The sequence below is a fragment of the Nyctereutes procyonoides genome, unplaced genomic scaffold, assembly GCF_905146905.1.
Source record: "Nyctereutes procyonoides isolate TBG_1078 unplaced genomic scaffold, NYPRO_anot_genome, whole genome shotgun sequence".
Lineage (NCBI taxonomy): Eukaryota > Metazoa > Chordata > Mammalia > Carnivora > Canidae > Nyctereutes > Nyctereutes procyonoides.
In genome coordinates, this window is record NW_026575049.1 from 69935747 (window position 1) to 69962420 (window position 26674).

The following is a 26674-nucleotide window of genomic DNA, read 5'->3' on the forward strand; positions in this document are numbered from 1 at the left end:
AGGGAGCCCAGCGTGCGCGTGGCGAGCACTACCCCGTGAGGCCCGGGGGACGTGGCTGTGCCCGACCATGACCCTGCGGGTCCCGGCCTGGGCGCGCTCGGGGAAGAGCGGGTCCTCGCCCCGAGCGGCCAACTGCGGCAGCTGCCGGCCGCGGTCCTCGGGTCCCTCCACCCAGGCCGGAGACCGGGTGGCTTGGAGAAAAGGCCAGAGGTAACGGTGAGGAGGCGGAGGCGGGAGCCGGGAGCCACCCACCATGAGGGCCTCTTAGCGACATCCAGGTTGGCTGCCCGCTGCCTTCGCCTCGGGAGCCCGACACCACCCCCAGGTCCGGGCCGCGGCGTCAGAACCCGCGGGAGGCTGGCCGGGCCGCGGGTGCCGGCGCCGCAGAGGAAGGCAGTGGCTCTGGCCAGGGGGCCCCGAGGCCTTTTCATTTTTGTTCCCCCGTCAAGATGGCTTTGGTGCTTCTCCTAGGAGCAAACTGTGGCTGGAGGCCTCCCCGCGTGAACAAGAAGAGAGAAATGATCCTCGAGGCGCCTTTTCTGTCTCCCTGGCCGCGGGCCCGCGTGCAAGCCTTGCCGTCTGCGGACGTGCTCTCTTTCCCCCGGTCACAGGGCTCTTTTCCAATTTCCAAGGAATATGATGATGCTCCCAAACATTTTCTTTTTTTTCTTATAAATTTTCTCCAACTGGAAAAGGAACGTTTCTACGCAAACTTGGAAGTGCATATATTACAATAAAGCAGGAAAAAAAAAAAAGCCCACACTCGTTGACCCCACGTCCCCTAGTGGCAAACTGACATGTTCCTTTTTGAGCTATTTCTATGTAGTTTTTAATATCGTCGTTTCCTTTTTTTTTTTTGCAGTCTTGTCTCGCCATGTCATTTCCATCTCCTCGCCCCGTCACCACGTCGTTAGAGGACCGGGAGGTCGTTTCAAATGTCGCACATCAATGTGTGTCCCAAACCCTTCCGGCTCAGGCCATATCCAGCTCTGGCATCACGGAGCCCGACCGGCCGTCACCCCACTGTACGCGCCTCTGTTTGTGCTGCAGACGATGTGCTCGGGACAGGGCCCCGCAACGGGACGCCTCATGGAACAGACCGTGGAGCCACATGGGCTCGAGGCCCGTTCATCGCCTGGTGCCTGCGGGGCCCTGGGGTGCGCTCCTGCTGGGGGCAGCGTGGGAGTGAGGACGCGCCCCTTCGCCAGGCCTACGGATGGCACGACCTCGTGACTTCTTCCCGTATTTTTTACACCCAATGTGGAGCTTGAACTCAAGACCCCGAGATCAAGAGTCGCAGGCCCTGCCAACAGAGCCGCCCGGCGCCCCAACATCGACTGCGTGGCCCCTGCACCGCCTGCCGCCCGCTGGACGTAGATCTGCGCCACGTGGCCCGGGCCCCACCTGCCCGCACCTCCACCTTGCACTCCCCTCCTTGGTCACGTCGCAGCCGGCCAGGGCGGAGGGCACGTCCCCGCATGACGCTGGCCTCTGTGCGGAGCCCCCGACAACGTGCCCGGCCTGGCCCATGGGACAGGCTTCCTTTGGTTCAGCAACCCGTGTTTGCTGCGGGAACGTGAAGTCGGGGTTCGGGCACCGCAGAGCACGTCGCTGGAGGGAAGCCTCGGAGCGGCTGCCATGGGCTGAGCCCCGGGAACCCTCGGGACAGGTCACCTGGGCGTCTTTCTCCGACGGTTCTCCCTTGTTCCAAGGCCCCGCAGGCAGCGGCCCCCGGGCTGAGTGTGCCCCGGGGGAAAGGCCGTGCAAGTACCGACCCCGCACTCCTGGGGCTTTGCTGTCCTTGGAAATCCGTTCCCGCGTGCTCCTGCTGCCCCCGTGGGGACCTACTGAAGGAAGCCGCAAGCACCGCCCGCGGTTCAGCTGAAACGTGGGGCCCAAGGACTTCGCTCACTACCGACGGCTGCGTCTGACGTCTGACGGGCTGTGCTCTGACTTCAGCTCACACTTCGGGGTGAGACGTCATTCCAGGTTCTCCGGAATCCTGAAGACCGTCCTTCTCATAGAAAACAAGGCTGAGGCACGACAGTAGCTTAGAAGGAGCCCCCGCGTCTTCGATTATGATCTCGGGTCACTACGGGCCTTTATAAGGCCGTGACACAGCTGGCTGGCCTTGAAGGAAAGCTGGTTTTTTTGTTTTGTTTTGTTTTGTTTTTTTAAAGATTTATTTATTCATTTATGATAGATAGAGAGAGAGAGGGACAGAGACACAGGAGGAGGGGGAAGCAGGCTCCATGCACCGGGAGCCCGACGTGGGACTAGATCCCGGGTCTCCAGGATCGCGCCCTGGGCCAAAGGCAGGCGCCAAACTGCTGCGCCACCCAGGGATCCCCAGGAAGGCTGGTTTTATTGGCCGGAGTGAGTGTCAGCAACCCAAGGGGCCGTTCATGCGAGTGGGGACAGAATGTTCCGCTCTCAGCCCAGACTGGGAGTTCCCGCTCTGGGGGGGATTAGTTATCCCAGTCTTCTAGGAACCGCAGACACAAGGGTCCGTGGCATGGTCCCGTCCCCACCAGATGTCCAAGCTCACATGGTGAGCAGAGTGGGTCAGGGCCCACACCCGCATCAGCACGGGGCAGTGGGGAGCCGTGGGGGTGAGAGGGCGAGCTGGGATGGGACGGGACGGGGATGGGGATGGGGCGGCGATGGCACAGGGACAGGGATGGGATGGGGACGGGGATGGGATGGGAACGGGGATGGGATGCGGATGGGTATGGGACTGGGATAGGGATGGGACGGGTATGGACTGGATAGGATGGGACGGGTATGGGACTGGGATAGGGATGGGGACGGGTGTGGGATGGGGATAGGATGGGAGGGTGGGATGGATAGGGATGGGTATGGGTATGGGATGGGGACAGGGATGGGATGGGGATGGGTGTGGGATGGGGATGGGTATGGGATGGGGACAGGGATGGGATGGGGACGGGTATGGGATGGGGATGGGGACCAGTATGGGATGGGGACGGGATGGGGACAGGTATGGGATGGGGACGGGTATGGGATGGGGATGGGATGGGGACGGGTATGGGATGGGATGGGATGGGGATGGGATGGGGACGGGGACTGGGACAGGTTCAGGGACGTGATGGGATGGGGACAGAGACAGGATGGGATGGGAATGGGATGGGGACAGGGTGGCGGGTCAGTGAAACTAGACCTCTGGGGATCCCCGGGTGGCTCAGCAGTTTAGCGCCACCTTCAGCCCAGGGAGTGATCCTGGGGTCCCGGGATCAAGTCCCACGTCGGGCTCCCTGCATGGAGCCTGCTTCTCCCTCTGCTTGTATCTCTGTCTCTCTGTCTCTGTCTCTGTCTCTCTCTCTCTTCTCTCATGAATAAATAAATAAAATCTTAAAAAAGAAAAAAAAAGAAACGACCTCTGAAATGCCGGTAACTTCCTGCAACTCCTCAAGGATGACGCAGATCGTCCCCTGCTGCCACGTAGAAGACACCTGTGGCCCGATTACCACCCCCTGGGCTGCCAAGGTCTGCTGGGGAAACTGAGGTCAGGCGGCGCTCAGTGCTCGCAGGGCTGTGCCTCCCGACAGGTGGTCGGCCTTTCCAAACCACAGGGACGGCCCGGCTGTTTCTGGAGATCCCGCGCTTGCTGGGTGGTCCGGGCGGAGGGCTGGGGGCGACCCCGACGTCCCTGTGTGCGCGGTGGGCAGACGCCAATGCCTCTCTTGGAAACAGAAGAGCCTAGTGATTCGAGACGTTCAAGAGCAAGACTGAGCTGAGCGAATGTCGAGATCCCGTCGGCGTCCTGCAGCGACGTGTGACCGGGGCCGCGGCGCCCGGCAGGTAGAAGCGGGGGGAGGCACCTGCATGGGCGGCCTCGTCTCTCTGGGGCACACGGGGCCCCTCAGGCACGTGCTGTCACGGGAGCTGCCCAGGGGCGTCCTGGGCGACCGGCTGAGCTCGCTCCTGGGGGACGGCGGCGGGGGCTTAGCACAGGTGACTCCATTGGGGACCTGCCGTCTCTGTTTAAACAGGTGAGCTTTTTAGGGCCGAACAGAGATCCTCGTGGGGCAGGAGCTGAGAACACGGGTTTGGGGGCTGGAATCGAGTGGACTGAACCCTCAGCTCAGCCATTTGGCAGCTTGGGGGCCCTGGGCCGACGGCTTCCGCGGGGCCGCCCAGGCGGTCGTCTATGCAGCAAGCACAAGGACTCCCAGTCGAGAAGGGGGGCGTGAGGACTCCATGCGGCCCTGCATGTGGGCGCGGGGAGCCAGGCCCTGCACGCGGCTACGGCTTTTCCAGAAAGCTCGTGATTAGTAACATTTACAGCGTGAACGGGGGTGGGGGCGGCGGGGGCTCAGGCGTCCTGACTGTGAACACGCAGTGCTGCGTAGACGTGGTGGACGGTGAGCTCCCCAGGCTCCCAGAACCAAGAGGACAAAACCCCCGGGGCCCCCGCCTTCAGAGGCGACCGCCCGCTGCCCTGGGCTCTGCCGCCGCGGACGGTGCTGCTCCCGGCGGGCGGCTCTCGAAGCACTTGCGGCAGCCCCGGCCGGTGCGGAAGGCCCGGGGAGGAACTGCGCTGAAACTTGGTCCCAACTCGGCAGGGACTCGCCGTCTTTCTCCAAAGAGGAGCCTCCGCCGCGCAGCTGGGTGCGCTGGGTGCTGCCGGAGGGCCCATGGTCCCCGCCGAGGGTCCCCGCCGAGGGTCCCGGCCGCACCGGGGCTTCCTGGTGCCCCGCGGCCTTTGTGGGCTCGAGTGTCCCGCACACACTGCGCTGCTGACAACGCGGTCCCGTCAGCCCCCGGGGGCCCTTGCGTATAATTTATTAGACATGGTAACCCTGAGTAATCGTCGTCGTGCTTTGTATTCACGGGCTGGGGACGGGGGACTCCCGCTCTGTGGCCGGGGCTGGGTCACCCCCCGGGTGAGGCTCCAGGCCCTGCCCGCGTCCATATAGCTGCGCCTCCGGAGGACAGAAGCACAGCATGGGGTGGGCGGACGCACACCCGCGGCACCGTGGCTGGGAGCTCCTGCTCCGCCACCCGGGCGCGACCTCTGTGTGCCCGACTCGTGGGGTCCTGACGGGGACGCGTGGCCGAGCCTGCAGAGCGGGCCTGGACCGGGGTCCGCGGAAGCGCAGGGCCCAGATCCTAGCTCCTGCTGACGTTGTAGTGTCCCTCACTGGTTCTGTGACACTGGACCACGGGCAACGGCTGCCTTTCTATCAGTTGTGACCCACGGAAAGGAAAGGGCGGCGACCGCACGATGGGTGGCTTCCTGGCTTCCCATGGGGGCGGGCAGAGGGCGGGTTTTGTTCCCTCCCACCCCCAGGGGCCACCTGGAGGCTCGTGATGGCGGCAACTGTGAGGTGGGGGCACCAGCGCCGTGCGGGTGGGGGCCGGGCTGCCGTCCCTGGACGCCCCGGAGGGCCCGGAGCCCCGCAGCTGAGGACTGCCGCCCCCCGGGGGTTCTACATGGGCAGACGGACAGACGGCGCTTCTTAAACACCCCTTCCCCAGACCAGCGTGGACCCCCCGCCTAGAGAACACAGGCCCCGACCTCCGACTTGTCTCCGGTGTCGTCTCCCCGCTGGAGCCACCGCAGGTCCCCCGACGCCCAGGCCTGGGCCCCTCCCCGTCCTCCCCGCCGGGCAAACCCCACCGGCTGCTCAGGGGAGCTTCCCTCAAGAGCCCGTCCTCCCAGGATGGCCCCGGGCCCCCACCCGGCGCCCCGCCCTCCGGAAGCCCCAACGAGGGAATTACGCCTGGACCCGGGGATTTTCAGAGTCGGCCGAACCCAGGCGTGACCCCGGGTGCTTGTTACAGATGCAGATCCCCAGGCTCCCACCCGCCCCCGCTCCCTGGAGACCCCGGGGTCCCGCCACTGGAATCTAGAGCTTCAACCCCGGGCTTTGAAGCAGGTGTCGCTCAGCCTGCTGTGCGGACCGTCCCCCCCAGCTCCGGGGGCTCAGGCACGTGGTGGGGCTGTCCCCATTCCTCCCACGGGCTGCAGGGACGCCCCCGGCCCCGGGACCTCAGGACAGCAGGGGACACTTACACGCACGCGGGCTTGTCCTCCTGCACCAGAAACCTGCAGGTTCCATGGAAGCAGAACTGGCTGTGGGAGTCCGGGCAGTCGTTGAAGTGGGACACCACCGCGGCGGCCACGGGCGGGCGTGCTGCGGAGAGAAGGACATGTGGCTCAGACCCGCGGCCCCCGCCACCCGCTCCCCCGCACGGGGTCCTCGGCGCTCTCCGTCTCCGGGGCCGGGACCGCAGGCGCCGGCCCCTCGTGCCTCCCCGCACCGTGCACCGTGCCCCTACCATGTGGAACACTGAACGGACTCTCCGAGGGACCCAGCGTGTAGGGCCTGCCCCTGCGCGACCGCACCTTAACTTTTGCAAAGCGACAGCGACCTTCGACCTTCGTTTCAAGAGAGACTTCCCAGAACCGCGTTTCAGAGGCAAGAAGCCAGAAGGCAGTCACGGGGCGGCGCCCGACCCCCGAGGTGAGGCCGAGCGGCAACGGGATGGCGCGCAAGGGCCTCGGGGTGCGTTACCCTAAGTGAAATAGGTACGGTTCCAACGTGGTTTGTAGAGGACGAGCCCGCGGCTGATGTAGGCCACAGCTCAGGTACGGACAAGCCTGCGGCAGGCGAGGAGGCGCCGGGGCCGGGAGGGGCCTGGAGCCCAGGAGCCCAGGGGGAGCAGCACAGACACACGCGGGAGGCCGGCGTGGGGAGGGCGGCCCCCCTGGGAGCCCCTGGAGCCTTGGAGAGCCAAGGTCACGCCCTGGAGCCCCTTGGAGAGCCAAGGTCATGCCCTGGAGCCCCTTGGAGAGCCAAGGTCATGCCCTGGAGCCCCTTGGAGAGCCAAGGTCATGCCCTGGAGCCCCTTGGAGAGCCAAGGTCACACCCTGCTCCTGGACCTACTGAATCAGGGTCTTGGGGAGGCGCCCAAGGACCTGTGACAGGCTCTCCAGGGGATTTTTCTTTTTAAGATTTTGTTTATTTGAGAGAGAAAGATAAAGAGGATAAGCAGGGGGAGCAGCAGGCGGAGGCAAAGGGAGGAGCAGAGGGCCTGATGCAGGACTCGATCCCAGGACCCGGGATCACGACCCGAGCAGAAGGCAGATGCTCAACCGCTGAGCCCCCCAGTGCCTCCAGGTGATCTCCTGTGAATCAGGTTTGTTGAGGTGGGATCACGGTAGGTTCGCAGGTGCGCCAGGGACCGTGCTGCGCAGGGACGGGAGGCCCGGCTTGTGTCACACGCGGAACATTGTTCAGAGACAAAGGCCTCTCAGAAGAGCAAGGGGAACCCTTGTGGCAGCGGGTCACGACCCAGGTGCTCACGACCCAGGTGCTCACGACCTGGTGGCAGGAAGGCCTGCCCTGCGCCTCCGCCCTTCGTGGCCCGGGGTCAGGTCCGCGGCCACCCATGAGGACGAGTCTGGATCTGCCCTCGGGAACACGGACCTCTCCAGGGCCCTCGGGCAAGGACAAGGCCCCACCCTGCGTTCCCCGGTAGCCCGGCCCTATGGAAGCTTGGCCACGGCTCCAAGACGACCAGAGGGTCTCTACCAACATGGGGTCATAAAGGGAGGGGCACAGGTGAGTGAGACGGAGAAGGAAAGGGAAGGGGGGCGGAGGGGGACAGATGCAGGCCCAGCAACAGAGAAGGAGCCACCAGGCCGACGGCATTGGGGGGGGAGGGGGGTGGGCAGGGGCAGGAGAGGTCACGCAGGTGCGGTGGCCCCAGGGCACCCAGAGCCCAGCCCCGCCCCAGCCTGGGAAGCGGAGTGCACACAGCAGGCTTGGCTTCGGCTCTGCCCTCCCCCCAGGGCTCCACATGTCCCACCTCCTGGAGACAGAGCAGGATGCAAGCCCCACAAGCCCCGTGCAAGCCCTGCGTGGCCCTGAGGCCTGGAGCCGGGCGACGAGCAAGGCCTGCCTGCAGCCCACGCACACAGGCTCTGCAGCGCGGGGTCAGGGACCCGGAGGACGGGCCCTGGGTGCCCCTCAGCCGCGGCGGCCCTGAAACCTGTTCATCTTCACACCGTTTCTCTGGATGACGGAGCCACGACGGCGCTAGAGACCTTTGCTGACCCGTCAGAGCCTGCGCGAGGTGCGAGCGCCGCTTCCTCCGGTTGCTGCGCTGCACCCCAGGGTCCACAGGGGGAGGCCCGGCCACCCCGAAGGCCCATGTGTGCCGTGTGTGTGCCCCATGCAGGGCCCTGATGGGCACTGGGCGCGCGGGGGGGGGCCCGAAGCCCAGGTGGGGGCGCGGCGGGCTTGCTCTCCTCCAGGCCTGGGGCTGGTCCCAGCCAAAGCTTTCGGAACCAACCCTGTGCCGACCCCCCGCGACCCCAGCTGGAGTTGCCAAGGGCGCGGCCCATGCACATCGCTGCAGATGCCTCTTGGGGGGCTGCAGAGCTGAGCCCGGGGACCCCGCACCCGGCCATGGGCCTGGGGCCCGCTTCACAGTGAAGGGCGTCTGCAGCTGCAACCCGGGCACGAGGCGCAGGGACCCGACGGGGCAGGGAGGGGCTCCCCGGCTTGGCAGGGCCAGGCCAGCCGTCCTGCGGTTCCCAGGCAGCGGGGTGGGCACCGGGCCGTCGGAGGGCCCTCACCGGGCTCTCTGGGTTGCTCAGGGCGGCTCCCCGCTCTGTGTCCCGGTGCCCGGGGTCGCGGACACGTCCCCACGGCAAAGCTCCCTCCACAGCCACCCCATCCCTCCCTCCAGGACGGGGGCTGACCTCGCCACAGTTTACTGCGGACCCGGGCTCTTTAGTAGGAACTTCTAGCCGAGGTCCCTGACCTGCGACCACACGTTCTCTCCTCAGACACTGAGGCAAAACCCAGTAGGGCTCCTGGAACGTCCTGGAGGAAGGGCCGTGGGTTCCCTGAGTGAGGCCGGGAGTGGGCGAGCAGCCGCGGCAGGTGAGCGGGGAGGGGGGTGCACACAGATGCCGCGGACCCAGGGCCTCTCGCCCCGGCCGGCTCCGTTCTGGGCCGGGGGGCTCGCCTCGGGCCAGCAGCTGCCCTGCTGGACGGGGTAGAGACATGTCCCTGGGCCTCGAGGGCACGTGAGCATCCGGGAGATGGCAGGAGTGCGGTGGGGACGCTGCTGGCCTTCTCTGCGGAGAGGAGGGCCCCCGGGAAGGGGCCGGGTTTCCTGCGGCTGCGGGCCTGGGCCGAGCAGGGGGCGGCTTGGACGGGGTCAGCGGGAGCCCCAGCGTGCGGAGGAGGCGTCCGGGCCGCCTTACAGGGGAGGGCAAGCTCCCATCCCAGGGCACTTGCCTGTCCCACGCGATCATCGGGCCCGTTCGTTAAAACCGAGAGCAGGGGATGCTTTAAAGACAGCGCAGGGAGCAGCCTGCAAACAGCTCAGGGGACGGGACATTCGCTTTCGGGAAGCGACGAAAGGCAGCCCTCCCCGAGGCGCTGGGCCCCCACGGGGGCTGTGCTGGGCGCAGGGGAGGCCGGGCCACTTCTGCCGCCGTCGCCCCACCCACGCTCCTCAACCTCCTGACGGCAACGCCTGTACCGAAGGTGCGGCTTCCCCCGAACGCAGGTTATGGACGCTTCACCGACCTTCCGACGCCGTCTAAGCCTAACCCGGGCGCCTGCCCCCCGGTTTGGACCCTCCGCCCCCGGGGCTCGCCACGGCGTCCTCCTGTTACATCTCCAGCCGGGCCGCGGGGTGAGCGCCAAGTCCCCGCTCGGTGTGGGTAACCTGCTCAAGGCAGCTGCCTGGGAAGCCCAGGACGCACGGACGGCACCTCTGACTCACGGGGCCGTGGGGCCGCGGAAAGGAAGGACCTGGGGGCGGGGCAGCCTAGGCAGCTCCGGGCAGCGGAGGGGGCGCTTCCAGGAGGGGCACCCGGAGGCAGGACTGCTTCGGGGACAGTGGGGACTCCACGCGTGGAACGTATTATCTGCACACGGGAGCGGAGGACGGACGCGAGCACAGAAATCCTTTGCTGGGTTCACGCCCCGAAGGGCCTGGGCTTAGTGTTCGCAGCCCGGTGGGATCTTCTGAGGTCGGACTCTGCGGGGCCTAATGACGGTGACGGCGTCAACCCCGGCGACCGTTAGTGAGTTGTCTACGGCTGTCTACACCACTGCCCGGCGCGGCATCCAGAGAACTCCAGGTAATCCTCGCAAAGGTACTAGCCCCGTGTGCTACGTGGAGAAGCCAGAGCCAGGCCGGCTGTCGCTAAAGCTCTGGCTCTAACAGCACACGGTCGCTCGGGGGGGGGGGGGGGACGGACGACACAGAGCACATGGGGAAGTCGGGGGTCAAGAAACCCTTAAGGGCATCTTGCGTCGGGAGGACACCTCTTCCATTTGAAGAACAGACAAATCAGGGATGAGCAGGAAACGCGAAATCCTAGGACTGTTCTAGAAGCAGAAGCGCATCCAGTCCCATGGCAACAAGGCTTTACTTGGCACCGAGGCTTCAGGAACCCAGTCTGATCCCGGTCCTGGAGCCACAGGCCCACACTGGGCACCGGGGCGTCTCGCCCAACCACGTCCACACCTGTGCCACGGCCGGCGTCCAGCTCGCCCTCGCTCCACAGCCACACGGCCCCGTCCCCAGAGCGCGTGGGGAGGGGCAGGGGGGCGAGGCGCCCCAGGAGTCCCCAGTCGGCGTCCCGGGTCCATCCCGAGTAAAAGACGGGACGCAAGGGGGTACGCCCCCCGCCCCCCTGCCCCCCGCTGGCTCCCCGGGCTGCCCCTCCTTCGGCCTCCGGCTTGTCCTCTCCCCGCCTCACCTCGGCCCAGCAGTCGGAAGCACAGAACCCATTAAGAAAATTGCAGGTCACGATTTCGCTTTGAAGACCGAAAGGCGAACCCCCCCCCCCCCGCCCGCCCCCGTCTCTTATTATTTAACGACTTGATTTCAAAGAGACAGAGCATTTCTTTCTTTCACGTCTTCCACCCAGAAAGCCCCTTATTCTAATTACATCCTCCTGGGGGCCAACAGCATCTGGAACCGCGCTGCGAGCCGCGTCTACGCAGTCAGCGTCAGCGTCCGGCCGGTCAGCCAGCCTTGAAGCAGAATGGGAACGGCCCCAGGAACGGCCCCGGGAACGGGCGCGGGGTCCCGCTGGACGGGGAATTCTGTCGGGCTTTGTTAAAGGAGCAGCCCCGTTGGAGCCCAGGGCTGCCTGGCCCTCTGTTCTCCTCTTTATTAACGTCGGGATTGCTAGGTAAGGGGGTTGGCAGGAAAGCCTCAGCCCACCCCTAGGAAAAAACGCTTCCTGCTGTCGAGTCTTTGAACCATAATCCCGTCAAGCCTTCCACCCTGAGTACATGTAATCGCTACCCGGGTGACTGTTTTTCTAGAACATTCTATTCCCACGGAGCTTTAGACAGATGCCTTTTTCATCTACAGTCGGCAGACGCGGTCTGGATGGATGGAAGATGCTCTTCGTTTTAAGTGAGATTGAGGCACCCAGAGGTGAATTTAGGGCTCCATAGCCCTAAAAACACAGACGTGGACGTGTGGACGTGGTTTGTCCCATGACCAACCAGTGTGTCTCTCATGAATAAACAAATAAAATATCTAAAAAATCCCCCCCCCACACACACAAAAACAGCCCTACATACGACACTATAAAGATAATTAGAAGCTAAACGACTTTTATTTTTTATGGTTTTGCTCACAGGACTGTAGTTTTATAGGGAATTATCCTTAAGGATCTCGGTTTGAATCTGCATAAGAGAGATCACGTTCCTGACTCCTGTCTCATCATTAAAGGGGGATAAGAAAAATAAATAAATAAATAAATAAATAAATAAATAAATAAATAAATAAATAAAAATAAAATAAAATAAAATAAAAATAAAGGGGGATAAGGTGGAGGGACACACAAAAGAAGCGTCTAGGGAAGATGGAGGATGCTCAGATGAAGGGTGTTTAGTGAAGTGGGAGCTCAGGCTTGGCCTCTAGGCACCGAAATAAATGTTCTTACCATGAACAACAAACCCCACAAAGAACGTGGCCCACGTGAGCCGCTCCGTTTGCGGCTCATACACTCGCATCTTTTTTGTTTGTTTCGGTTGAAAGCCAACAGCAACGAAACCGGAGGCAGGGAATGAGGAGGAGGACGGGACCTGGAGCAGGGACCCCCCTGGGTTTCCCTAAACCCGTGTCCCTTTCCCTGCCGGGCACGGAGATTACCCGTCCCAGCCTCTCTGGTAGGCGGGGGCGGCCCCATGACCAGACTGGGGCCGACGGATGTGAGCAGAAGCGCCGTGTGCTCCTCCCAGGTCGGTCCATAAAAACCTCTGGGATCTGTCCTTCCGTCCCTAGCCGGTGGCGGAATAGGGGAGCTGCTCCCAGGGCAGGAGGACGGGAGCTCCCCCGGGTGCACGTGGCCGGGGCGAGGCCGGGGACACCCGCACAGACTTGGAGGCAAGCAGGCACCAGCGGGCACCGGGGCCACCTCTCCGAGAGGCGTCCCACTCTCAGGCCGAGCCTGCGGTCGACCCGTGTCTGGGGGTGTCCGACGAGGACGAGACCCCATAACAAGTCACATCCTTCCCTCCCTTTCTCCCGTGTCCCTTCCGGGAACCGCTCGCCGATGCCAACACGTCTTTCGCTCAGAACCTGAAGCCGGCCTGGCCCCGATCGGAGGCCTCCCCTCCGAAACCTCTGCTCTTGGGCTGAAAGTAGGTCCCGTCCGTTCTCCAGCTCAACCCGCACAAACCTCTACAGGGTGGGCACAGTCTCGTGGGGGCCGGGGTGACCCGGCCCTGCTCTGAGTGGTTGTGGGGTCGGCCTGTGTAAGCGAGCACGGCGCGGGCGGAGCAAAGCCGGCCTCCCCGGGTCAAGGTCTGACCCTCGGATACGAGGCTGGACCCCGCTGCCGGGGCCGAGGTGACCCTGGGGCGTCAGACCACTCCCAACAAGCACACCGAGGCCCGACAGCTCCTGACGACGACGACGACTTCAGTCCAAGAGATGGAAGGCGAGGGCCCTGCTCCTTCTCCGACCCGCGTCCCGCAGGATCGCAAACCCCCGCGGCCGGGAAGACACGGGGCCGCCCGGGCGCGTCTCATCGGGGCCCTCGTACCCACCCTGTGTGTCCTGGAGCCGTATTCTACGTAAAACAACTTTTACAACAACCTCACAAGGAGTTCCATGGCTTGTTATTTAAGAAGTCCTACAAGTTCACTGCAGACGTTCTAGAAAACACCAAAAACCTACAGAGATTACTTGCTGGCTCATCGCTGAGGAATAACCGCTGTCCCTGCAAGTGCTTAGCATTTCCAGTTAATTTTCCTTTGCATATGGGACGATATTTCTTTGACCTCTGTCCTCTTGTAGTGATTGAGAATACGTATTCTCTTCTCAATCTATTGATTAAGAAACCAATTTAGAAGTAAAAAAAAAAACTACTTAACGTGATTTTAACGTAAAGATTTACGTTAAAAAAAATTAACTTATTTACTGATTAAGGAAGACATCCGATGTTTCATTAGCCCAGCCAGGTAGGGCACTCTTCCTGCCTCTTTCCTCCCGTCCCCGGTTTCTAGCCATTATTTATTTATTTATTTTTTAAAAGATTTTATTTATTTACCTATGAGAGAGAGAGAGAGAGAGAGAGAGAGAGAGAGAGAGAGAGAGGCAGAGACACAGGCAGAGGGAGAAGCAGGCTCCATGCAGGGAGCCCGACGCGGGACTCGATCCCAATATCTTAGGATCACGACCTGAGCCAAAGGCAGATGCTCAACCGCTGAGCCACCCGGGCATCTCTCTAGTCATTATTATAACTTGATTTCATGTCCTTCCCACATTATTTTTATATGTAACTTGTACTTTCCTTTGTATTTAGTGTAACCAGACTGACAGGTCACTTGGACGCACATTATCACTTGTTCTTCTGTCTTCCTGGCTTTGGGGTTTTACTTAGCCAAAGAGGATTTTTATAAAGATTCTTTTTTTTTTTTCCAGGAAGGGCGGCACGTGAGGCGTTTGTCTACCAATGAAATATTCTAAAAACACCGTTCTGTGCTCTCACCCAGGCTGATGGCTCTGCAGGCGAACGGCAACTCGAGTCCCTCTGTGCAGACCCCGCGGGCCTCCTACCATTTCTTTTTTTTAAAGAACGAAAATTGAAGGAAAAAAAAAAAGAAAGAAAATTGTCAAATTGCACTGAATGTTAATAAGTTTTAACATTATCAGCAAGTTGCTTTCGGCTTGGGAAAGTTCTCTTTAATGATCCCTTCGATGATGTTGTCAACCCTGGTTTGTTTTCTTCTTCTGGAATCGTTGTTCTGTATATTGGATCATCTCGTTCTATTTTCCAGATTTCTTTTTTTCTCATTTATTCTGTTTTTTTTTTAAATTTATTTATTTATTTATTTATTTATTTATTTATTTATTTTTTGTTCTCCGAGTTCTGGGAGATATTTACCATGCTGGTGCATGCTCTCTCTCAAATAAATACCTAAATGAAATAAAAAAAAAAAAACCAGATTGCTCTTCTCATAGAATGCATCTTTTCACGTGGCCAGTGGGTTCTTTCTCCGCCGTCTCTACAGACACGAATCTACGTTGTGGAGTGTGACGGGGGAGCGAAGGCAGGTTGCACCAAAGGCTGTGCGGTCCTGCTCAGTGTTTTAGGCCCAAATAAAGACAGAAAAGGGAAAGTTTAAATGTACTGGCTTCAAATACCTGACGAACCTGAAGACGGAGCAAGCACAGCAGAGCATTTCCTCTCGGGCGAGGAGGACTTCTACCGTTGTGGTCCCCTGTTGGCCAGGCACCCGTGCCCTCTTGCAGGCGACGGCGGACTGCACTCCTCCGCGGGGTGGCCCCGACTTGAGGCCTCGGTCCGAGCCCATGGAGCCCCCTGCGCCCCCCGCCACATAGCCTCCCCTCCCCGCATGCCGGGCCCTCCCTCCACCGCAGGACTGTGCTCCTGACAATCCCCCCGCCTCCCGGGGCAGAACGGGGCCCACCTGCACGGTAAGTGGCAGGAGTTCTGCAGAGCGCCCCTAGCTTCAGATCCCAGCGATCACTCCGGCAGCACGTCCCGGGGCAGAGGGAGAAGAGAGGAGGGAGAGCGTCATCCCGGAAGCCGGCGCGTCCTACACGACGTGCACACCGGGCGACCCGCACGCCGCTAGCTCCCACCCCCACCAAACACTCGGAAGTTTCTCCTGGAGGCTACTTCAAAAATGGGCGCCTTGTCCCTTCTCCCCGCGGGCACTGCAGCCCAGGGCTGCTGGCGCTCCCGGAGTACCCTGGTGCCCCAGCCCCACCGGCCTACGTCCCTGGGGCTGTGTCCCCTCCCTGTCCTCCAGGTCTGCCCGGGTCCCAGGGAGGAAAACTCCGTGCCAGTGTTCCTGCCCCTTCTCGGATCTAAAGGCTCTGCCTCCTATAAAGTTGGGAATTCTTGGTTTAAGCCCCACAGGCTGAGTATAAACCAACCGTGTTGGACCTTTGTTCTTAAAAGGCGGAACACTGGGGGATTCCAGAAACACCAAGGTCATTTGCTCTCTTGGTACCTTCTCCAAGCCACACTGGTTGCAGAACAAAGACCTTCTTTTCCATCAAAAGTAAAACCCGTGAAGCCCTGCAGGTAGCTCTGCCTGCTGCCTCGAGCCCCAGCCTCGGGCCCACGCAGAGCAAGCGCCTTCCGTCCACCTGCCGTCGGCTACCGAACGTGCGTCCGTGTGGCGATGGCCCGTGACGGCCAGTCTCCAGGGGGGTCCCCACGTCCCGGATCTGCGGCCCGTGATGTCCCTCCCACCCCGTTGGGGGGCTGCACCTGGGAGGCTAGGCCAGAAGAGGCCCCGCGGCCTCCGCTTTGCACGTGCTTGCACGGCCCCTGCCTCTCCGCGCCCACCCGGGGAAGCTGCCGCTGCCACAGGAGGTCCCGTGGCGGGGAACAGAGGCCTCTCGCCCCGAGTTGGGTGAATGGGCCACGATCCGGCTTCCTCAAGCTTCCAGGTGGTGGGGGAGCCCCGGTCGGAGCCCCAACAACAACACCACTAACAGAAGCATTTACCAAAGGCGTCAGGGGTGGCCTCTGTGCTAAGACTCCTACACGGACCATCTAGATTAATTCTTAGAAAACCCCTGTGACATCACAGTTCTATTATTATACCCATTTTGCAGATGGCGAATGTGGGTTTGGAGAAGTTTAGGGCCTCACCCAAAGGCACGGAGCTAGAACAGGCGGAGAGGAAACCTAAAAGCAGGCAGCGTGACCTCAGAGCCCAGGCTCTGAAGCTGGAGGCCACGGGAACAGGACACAGCAGAAATACCACCTGCTACGATCTGATTTCCACACTAATTTAACTTAATTCTCCATCGATTTTGCCAGCGGTCCTGGAATGCTCCTGGGTTATATAAACTTGTGGTCACCTAAGGCCTCTTGCTTTTCTCCACACAATCTGCTGTCAAACGTGGCCTCCTATCCTTCCTAATTAAATCTCTCCCCTTCTCCCCCTAATTAAATCATTCTTAACCCAAATAGCGTTAAGCTCGTCACTGTTCAATTTAACCTGGTTGACTGGCTTTGATCCAACGTTCTAGCAAAGGGCTTTTTCCTCTTTGAGCTTTTGTTCCATCATCGGACGCTCCAGCGATCACTGCGGGCTGCCCATCGTCTCTGCCTTCCAGCAATTTCTTCAATTTGTTCTTGGAATTCTCACCAGGAGCGGGAGATAAATCCCGCAGGAACACCGCAGGCTCCCCAGGTCACTGCGAGTACAGCAGTGGACACCTTCTGGGATGTTCTGGCTGAAAACTTCCTAACCTTCCGGAAGGCTCCCCGGTGAACCCGGGCAGGCTATGCCTGGGGGTGCGGTCATTTCCGGAGGTCCCTGTCGTTGCTCTACTTTGCTGACCAGCCACCCTTCCCACTCCCATTTCTCCAGCTTGTCTTACTGAATACTTATTTTTGTCATGTGCTTTGCTGAAATCAGACTGTATCTTCTCGATAGCATGACCCTGGCAGCAGGATTTCCTTAATCAGTCCTATAATGCTGAAAAAAAAAAAAAAAAAAGAAAAGAAAAAGAAAAGAAAAGAAAAAAAGGCCGCTCTAACTCCTTTTCGGTGGGTTCGTTCGGGGCCGAGTATCCACTCTCTGCTGCGACAGCTTGGTCTACGGTTTCCTTTAGAGAATCATCAGGTTTTTATTTTATTTTATTTTTTTTATTTTTTTATTTTTAAGAATCATCAGGTTTTATCCTCTATAGTCTACAGACTCTTCAGGTGTTTCCACTTCATGTCAGAAACATATTTGCCTTTCTCCACCTTCCGAGCCGTTTTCATATTTGCTACTATTTCTTAAAAAATCACCAACAGGGGTGGAATGATCTTTGCTACGACTTTCCTCGGTATCCTGAGGTGTTATTCATTGTACCCTTGAAAACAAACCCATTTATAGCATGAGGTGGTCTTTTACGAAGATCCTTGCTCACCTTCTGCCTCTTATTTACTTTGGTTTCATCCTCTCTTCATCTGTCAAGGACCCTTCTCCTTGACAGAAGATATGAAGACAGAATCATAGTTAGGAGGAGCCTTTTCCTGATTCTGCTCTAACCGTATTTGACCTGCCCCAAAGGATGGACCTACCCCTTCCCTTTTCACCTGTCTTTTCCCAAATATGGTTTTAAAATGCCCTTTACCTGTGTGTGGCCAACAGCCACGTGGGCAACCCTCAGGTTCTCCGTCCTTCAGTTTTCCGGACGTTCTCACGAACACCTGCCAGCACCCACAGTCACACCTGCCACCCAGGAAGCACCAACATCCTTGTTCACCCAACAAAGTGTCATTCAGTAACCGTTCTTTGTCATACCTCTTGGGACACCTCTTTCTTTTGATCGTCTCTGCGCAACTTATTAGGTGGTAACGGGAGACGGCGTCGGAGAACCCAGATGCTCTTGGGTCTTTAAACGTGGACGCCTCGTCTTTCTCTGCATCCTCTGGCCATCAAAGTGGAACCATTACAAGGCTTCCAAGCTCCCCAGGCCATGTTCCTTTTTAGAAGTCTAATCATGCGATCCCATCTGGTCTTTCTCTGAATTTTTGTAGACTCTGCTTTACCGAGGTTGAACTATGCCCAGTGCTTCCTTCTTTCATGGTTATAGACTTTAAAAGGACACACAGATCAACCTGATGTTCCTTCTGGTCAAGTTGCATTCAAAGCAGCAGGTGACCCTGTTGTCTTCCCTATCTTTCGGGCAAACACCACCACCAACGGGTATGTAAGGAATTTTTTTCAGGTGTTCCATTTGTGGCGCACTGAAATTTCCAGAAAACGTACCAATCTGGAGTTTGCCGTCAAGTCGCATTCTATCCTTATGACTACTTTGTAATCAGCATCCGGCCAGTATTAATTACGCGGGTAAATCATCTCCGGAATTGATCCATGATGATATTAGGTTTGATGCTCCTTCATTTTACGTTTCAATCAAACGTTCAGGTCCCTGTTGAGTGTGCGCTCAACAATTTGGGGCTGCCTGGCAAACATTTTTCTACTTCCCAAGAGCACAGATTTTCTTTTGGGGAATTACCTCTCCCATCATGGGTTGGCACTGCTTTAAGGCTACAGTCACATGCCCTAACCTCTCTTATGTGCCCTCTTCTCTAGAATTTGAATCTTGAGAAGACAGAGGGATAGTGCAGGTGGCGTTCACACACCCGACTGCGGCTTGCTGAGCCTCATGCTTGTTTGGGGATGGAGTGTGTGGTGCCCAATTCCTGGCTCCCTGGGGCATCCTTGGTCTCTCTTCATTTCCAATAACGATTCTCCAGCTTTTCTGCCAATTTTGTGGGCTTCCAACAGCCTTCCCACGAGGTCGTTTTTGCTCAAGTTAGAATTGATTGCGGCGACCAAAGAGCCCCAGTTGGTGTGCTCCAGAACGAGGCACAATCGTCCAGTGACGGATTCCAATACCATTCATTTCCGCCGAGTCTCTGACGCCCGCAGCATTGGAATCACCCACCCAACTCACTGGAGTCATCTATTTATTCCCATTTTCAAAAACATTTTCCCGACAAGCCCACAAGACACAGGGGAAGTAAAATTTCAAGTTTTTTTTTTTTTTAAGGTAAAATTTCAAGTTTAATCTACCGGCCGCCTCCAACGTGAGCTCCGGGGCTATAGTTACCTGAGGTCTTAAGTACTGTTTACAGTCATGCTATGTTCCACATCATTACTGCTCTTTCTTAACTCAGGCTCTCCCCGAGCTGATAAACATGACTTCATGGCCTCCTTGAACATTTTGTGAAATTTAAAAATAGAGTCAATATTGTATCTGAGAGCTGAGAACCAATTCAAAGGGCTGAGTCTTATTTAATTTTCAAACGACACCTGCTACCCCCTCCATAGCATCTGCTCTTACGGTTTTATTTGTGTCTTTATCGCCTCCTCCGAATTTCTGTTTAGGGACATACGGTGCAGGTAGGGCGGCTCTTTGGCCGAACATGTATTTATTTTCCTGTCTTTACGTGATATAGTCCATCTCCTGATGGAATCTTTATAGGCCACGGTCATAGTTACCTGTCATCTTTATATAGGCGGCAGGACCACTCCGGTCGCTGTGTTGGCTCTTCTGCATCATACGTTGGATGGATGGTCAAGAAAAACCAGATACTTGCTAATTAGCTGCAGCAGGGCAAACACCACACCCTTCAGTAGGAAATCACAGCTCGCAACCACGCTGTCCCCTCCTGGAATTGAAGACTCTTCGGATCTTCTACTTTCCCACGTTATCAAGGCGATGGCATTTGAAAGGCAAAGGCTCACAGAGCAAGTCTCTTAATTCCCGTGTCCTGAATATATTTTCCCTACCTGCCAGGTTAGTAAGTCACTGCTTCCTCTCCTCACCGAAGGGGGTCTCTCCCGCATGTGCCCGCCTGTGAGACTCTTCGTAAAAATGGGGAAGGTCTACGTTCTGCCTCCAGACAACATAGCAAAAATGTGCTCTGTAGACCTGGGTGGTGAAACAATCCAACATTCACATCTATTCCACACCAGTTCCTGCGGGAAGGACCCAGGGAACAAGGGCGGGGTACTGCGCCTCCTTTGATCTTTGTTTGGGTGCCTCCAGGGTGCACTCCTCCGGGTGGCACCAGACCCCAATCACAGGCCCCTAAGTGGTCTCTCAAAAACCTCTGAGTAAATCTCACCCAGATTCTTACTGCAGCTCCACCTCCCCACCCTCGCCCCCGCCCCCGTTTTAGGAACTTCTGAAATTGCAAAAGCAACCTGTGTTCGAGGCAGAAGACTTGAGCTAACCGCAAAGCACAAAGAAAGATAAAAAACGATAAAGATTAAAGTGTAAGTCGCTGCGAGCCCGTCTCACACAGATAATCACTACTGAGCGATAACCTTCGTCTTTTTCTTATTCTGTGTCCCCACTTTGTCCCCAGGAGGAAATCGAGTGACACGGCCGTGAACGCTTCCCCACCTCAGCGTTACAAGGCCAAGAAACCTTCAACGGCTGAAGTTTCCCGCTGATACGGCTGCCTCAGTCTCGGCGGACCCCGTGACAGCTTCCCAACGTCTCAGTTTTGTGAATAACGCAGAACCGGATATCCTTCCACGTACAGCTTTTCGTTCGTGCACGTCTGTGATGACTTTCCTGGGAGCTGAATTAGTGCGACAAAAGGAATGCTTATTTCTAAGAATGTCAAGCTGCGTTCCAGGAGGTTCGCCCCAATTTACACGCCCCTAAGGGGGAGGTGAAGGGCCCTCTGCATCCTTCCCAACACGAGATACCATCTCCCGCTTTGCTCTTGGCCAAGTCCATGCAGGTGGATGGGAGTCTCATAGTGCACTTTCTTGATTTCCTGTGATGCCCACTGTTTTTTCAGATGATTACCATTAGCATTTGTATTTCAACTCCAGTTAATTAGCTGTTTATATCTTTTGCTCATTTTCCTACTGATACGTCCTTTCCTGTTTGTTTGTAAGAGGTCTTTAAAATAACTAGAAGTCGGTATCCTGTTACACAGATATTGCAAATAATTTGTGGTTGGGTCTTCATTTTGTTTATGCAGAAGTCACCTTGCATTATGTCTAGAGGTCTTCCCTTAAGATTATATATTTACCTACTTTTTCTTCTACTATTTAATGGTTTACATTTTTTTAAGATTTATTTATTTATTTATGATAGACAGAGAGAGAGAGAGAGAGAGAGAGAGAGAGAGAGAATGGGGCAGAGACACACGAGGATGGAGAAGCAGGCTCCATGCCGGGAGCCCAACGCGGGACTCGATCCCGGGACTCCAGGATTGTGCCCTGGGCCAAAGGCAAGCGCTAAACTGCTGAGCAACCCAGGGATCCCTAGTTTACATTTTTTTATAAAGATTTTATTTATTTACTTGATAGAGAGAGGCAGAGCAAGCATAAGCAGGCTCCCCACTGAGCAGAGAACCCGACGCGGGGCTCCACCCCAGGACCCCGGGATCGTGACCTGAGCCGAAGGCAGACCCTTAACCAACTGAGCCACCCAGGCGCCCAGGTTCACATTTAATCCTAAACCATCTGCAATTTTAGTGTACAGTGTATACTTTATTATTTTCTGAATAGCCAACCAATTTTCCTATTGCCCCTTATTATCCGGTTCATGGCTTCCCCATCGGTCTGAAATGTTCCCTCTATCACACATTAAACACTCCTTATGTGGTCTATTTAGTTCCACTGAGATTCTGGGTATTTCCGCATCAGCACCAAACCGAGTTATTTATCGTGACCTTGTAACACGGTTCACTGGCCGTACAAATCCCTCATTCTCCTTTGCCACCATCTCTCATGTTTTAAGGACGGATGTTCTCAGGTTTACTTTGTCCTGATGATCTTCGCGTCATTTACAAGGTCCGTCCCCTGTAGCCTCATCTTTTGGAGACTGACATTTTAAATGAGCTTAGGGATAACGGGTCACGTAAATAGGAAGATTTCCTAGTCACAAGCGCTGTGTTTTTCCGTTTATTCGAGTCTCCTTTGTGCATCCGGCACTGAAGTTCCACGGAGCTCCTCACGCAAGCACCTTGCGGGGTTTGTATCTGCTTGCACTACCCCCAGCTCAGGGTTACCTGCCCCTCACAGGGTCGGGCCTGGCCGGTCGGGCCGCTGCAACAGTCCGCCTGGACGCTGCACTGGAGGCAACGCAAGACCCTCCGCGTTGGCGGCCTGCGTCCTGGGGGGGCCGGGACGTCCACTCCTGGCGACTTTGGGAAATCATTCCCTTTCCTGAGTCTCAGCTTACTCCTCGGAAAAACGGGTTTTCCTATATAGGCAAGGTCCCCTTCCTATTAAAATTATGATTCTACCAGAAGTGTGACGGTGGGTGAGAGAAGCCTCCAGGGAGGACGGAGCCTCAGAGGAGTTAAAGTGCGCTGTCTGTCATTGCGATGCGCGTACGTGGGACGGAGTCAAGAATACGGGGTGATCGTCTGCAGGAGGTTTGAGCTGAGAAGGCTCATAGGAGGAGGTGAGCTCGAATGGGGGTCTTGCACAGTGCAGCAGATCCGGGGGGTTGGTGCCCCAATGTGGGGCAGGTGCACAGTTGCAGGTGTGCAGGCGGTGAGGCTCCGGGTGCGTGGCAGCCGCCTGACTCAAGGTGACACTGGCGGGGGGCGACGCGGGCCAGGTTTCACAGGGCTGCCTCGCTGAGACCCACACGGTCGGCCCCTCAGGGCACAGGCGGTCACTGGATCCGGGCAAAGTGGCTTAGGGGTCCCAGGCCTGAAGCAGGCGCCCCCAGAGCGCGCCCCTTCACCCGCGGGAGGCTCGCACGGGCCGCAGCCGGGCGCCCACGTCCCTCCGTCGGCAGGTGAGGCCTTCTCCCACCAGCTGGCGGGGAGGTGGGCGGTGGAATGCTGCTCCCGGGCACCCTGGCCTCGCGCAACCTGGCGTTTCACACACCCCTTCCTTAGCCTCATTCTCGGCCGTGCCATTCCTCTTCCCACGCGGTGTTTACTAAGATCTGCCCTCCCCACCCGACGAAGCACGAGACCAGGCCTCCCGGGCGGCCCGGGGAGCGTTCCCACAGCTGGGCGAGCCTCCGGGGCAGACGTCACAGGGTGCCACCCTGCCGACCGCAGCACCCGGCCACCCACTCCGCGGCCAGGGACCCCGTGGCCAGCTCAGGGGCGGCGTGCGTTCTCTGGGACAAGAAAACCGTCGGGCAGTGTCTGGGGAACGGGGGCTTTTCCTTTGGGGCTGGCACATAATCAAACCTAAAACAGAAAAACCAACCTTGCAGGAAAAGGAAGAGAAAGAACTTGGGTGGCTTTGCTGCTTGTTTACCAAGCGGCAGCAGCAGTCAAGGGACAAGTGGGAACCCGCGCAGCATCTCATAATCACGGTGTCTACGATCTGCTGTCTAGCTGCACGTTCTTTGTTTTTTTAAAGATTTTATTTATTTATCCATGAGAGACCCAGAGAGAGAGGCAGGGACCCAGGCAGAGGGAGAAGCAGGCTCCATGCAGGGAGCCCGATGTGGGACTCGATCCCGGGACCCCGGGGTCATGCCCTGGGCCGAAGGCCTACGCTCAGGCGTCCCTGCAGGTTCTATAGTGTGGGCACTGCCCGGGGGCTGGTGGGAGATGCAGAGTGCCAGGCCCCACCCCAGAACCGCAGAGCGAGGACCTGCGTTCTGACCCGACCCCGTCTCCCCGCAGCCGCCCCACAACCCGTCAAGCTGAGAAGCGCTGCTCTGGGACCGAGCGTCTCACTCCTGGCTGCACCCGGGAGCCACCTTGGAAAAATACCCGCGTTTAGATGCACCCCCAGAAGTCATGGTTTAACTATTCCGGGCTGCAGCTGGGACAATGGGATTTTGTGCGGCTCCCCGGGTGATCCTGTTAGGGAGCGGAATTTGAGGACCGCTGGTCTAGCACGCGTGTAAATACATTAGGAGGAAAAAATTAAGAAACTCCCCCCCCGGACTCCGAGAGTCCACAGAAAGGTCCGCGAACAACTAAGCAGATGCACCGGGAAGACCCTGGACGCACGAGCCCGGCCCCTGCAGCTGCCGCGGATGGAGGACGCGCTCCAGGCCGGTCGCGCCAGGACGGACCCTACTCTTCCGCGGAGCTGAAAGCCGGCGCCTCCCCTCGCGTGTCCTCCTCCCGTCCGTGGCCACTAACCCGACGCCTCACGCCCGGCCGGCGGGAGCGGCTGAGCTTTCGCCCCGTTACAACAGGTTTATTTTCGCGTCGCGCTGTTCGGGCCTGATAAGGCGCCTGCTCTGCGGGGGCACAAGCACAGTGCAAGTCCTTGTGCTCCCTCGCGGCGCACAGAGCTTCCTTTTACTCACATGTTCCTTTGATGTCGTTGGACATCAATCTTCCTCGCCTAAAAAGGAGGTTTTATTTCCCTGCCAGGGGACGGAACTTCCAAAAAACACAAGTGTCTTTCAGCATCACGCTGGGTAAATAGCCCAGGGGCTGTGAGCTGGGCTCCCTCTGACTTCCTGCCCTATTTGCCCTCAGCTCAGAAGGGAGTGAGGAGAGCGCGGCCTGTGGCCACAGGCGGGCGGGTGGGCGGGCGTCCGAGCCCAGGGGTGCCCGGGTGCTCCTGGCCTGCGTGTCCGCACCAGCCCGCGCCTCCCTCCCCACCGAGCCGCTCCCTACGGTCACCCAGGAAAACAGCCAGTGCGCTCGGCCCCGGTGTCGCTGGTCACGTCCGCTGGCGCATGCAACACGACCGCCTGCTTTGCAACAAGGCTCCGTGCGTGCACCCCATGCTCGGGAGCAGCGCGGGCCCCCCCACCCCACGTGCCGCCCCGGAGAGGGTGCTCCTAGCTCCCCGGGCCCCGCCACTGAGCTGGGAAGCCCCCCAAGAGCGCGGCTGAGGACACGGTCTGGGGTCCCTGGCGTCAGGCATGGTCTTGGGAGGCAGCCGCCCGGCCCGACCTGCATTGCAGAGGTGACAGGTGTCAGCAGGCTGGCCGGGGCGCGCAGGGGACCCGCACCGCTCAGGACGTCCCAGCTGGGCGCACCTGCTCCACTCCAGAGGCTTCCGCCGAGGCCCACCTGGGCTTGCATGAGTGTCCCCGTTCTACGAATCGGTCTACGTGGCTTTTAAAGACACTAGTTCTCTTTACCTTCATAGAAATTCAAGAGGAACACGCGCGAACGCTGTCAAGGGTCTGCGTCCCCTGTGCCCAGCCAGCCAGGGCCCCCCTTCCGGAGGCAGCGGCCTAACAGGGTCCCGTGCACCCTCTCTTCTCACAAGGGCTCTACTCCGAGGCGTGAGCAGCCTTCTTTGCTCTGCTCTGACCCCCCAAGGAAAGGCTCCCCTACAGCTTCCTTGCCCTGAGACGAAGACCATGACCCTGCTGCGTCCCCACCTCCGTCCCCCGGGAACTCGCGGGCGGCCCGGCTGCTCAGCGTGGGTAACAGGTCATGAAGTCCGGAAACGAGCTGCACAAAGGTACGTCTCCAGTGAGTTTCAGGTGAGACAGGCACCTCTATGACTTTTGTCACCAACTATTAACTCAGCGGGTTATGTCACCTGTACAGGAAAACTCACTACAGGAGAGAAGACGCCCCGTAGGACACAAAACCAAAGATATTAAGGACCGGAGGGAAGGAAGGAAGAGTGTAGACGAACCATGGCCCCGGCACAATAAGGGACTGGGAAGGGGAAGAGGAGCAACGGAGCCCGTCTCACGCCGGCTGAGCCTTCCTCGGCCCGTCCTTGGCCCGCCGTGAACCTCGACAGGCGCCCAGCGTGCACCTGCTCCTCCGCACCTGGCCAAGGTGGGCCCTCGGGAAGGGGTTCTGGAGCGGGACTTGGTCCTGGATCCTGGTCCCCTGGCACGGCCTCGGCATCATCTGAGCTGGCGAGTGCGCCCCAGCGGCCGGGCGCCGACAGGACGAGCAGCTGTGTGTGTTGCCCATCGCCCGTTTGTCAGGGTGACGGCGTCCATACAAGCGGGTATTACGTCTCCCGTTTATCAGACAAGGAGACAGACTCCAGAGGTTAAGTGACTTGCCCAAGGTGACACTGGTGGTTGGTACGAGAGCCACGCAGCGACCCCAGCCCGCCGGGTTAGCCAAGTCTGGGACCCCCCCTTTCCACTGAGCGGGGCAGCTTTGCTCACCTCAATGTTCCCTGACGTCCTTTTAGACTATTAAAGGGCGTCCGTGTAAAGTAGGGGTTTTCCGTATTCCCGTGTTTGACTTCAGACCCCGGGTTCCATTTCACAACCTCTCCTCACGTCGGGATGACGAGTTGCGACCAGCGACCTCCGCGCGGTTCTCACTCACCGACCTTGCTCCACGTGTGCTCCGAAACCCAGGGCTGCCTTCCACGCCGCTCCCGATGCACACACTTCGCTTGGGGCGTGGACGCCGAGTTCGCCGCTCCTCTGTTCCCCGAGGTGACGGGACCGATTCATTCTTATTTTGAAACGTGGTCCTGATCCCTTGTGGGCACCGGCGGCACTCGGAGGGCCGCACGCGCCTCTTTACCTTTCACGTGCTCCAGCCCGAGCCGTGATGGGTATTGGTCCTGGTTCCCGTGCGCACGGGGAAGGAACGTTCCGGAGAAAACCCGAGAAGCTGCCCAGGAGAGCAGGCCGCCCCCACGCTGTGCTGACGCTGCCGGCTCCTCCGGCCCCACCGACCGGGTGCCTCCGTGGGCCTTCAGGCCAAGCAGTGGACACCTGTCCGGTCCCAAGGCAGGGCCCAGCCGCGCTGCTGTGGCCT

The 26674-nt window shown here is 58.7% G+C and overlaps 1 protein-coding gene across 1 annotated transcript in view; it reads right to left on the minus strand.

Moving 5' to 3' along the window:
- TGFA (transforming growth factor alpha) overlaps positions 1-26674 on the minus strand; it is an 82023-nt gene that overhangs the window by 10072 nt on the left and 45277 nt on the right. Inside the window, exon 3 of the mRNA XM_055328272.1 lies at positions 6038-6158. Coding sequence (XP_055184247.1) covers positions 6038-6158 — 121 coding nt within the window. The remainder of the gene's footprint in view (positions 1-6037; positions 6159-26674) is intronic.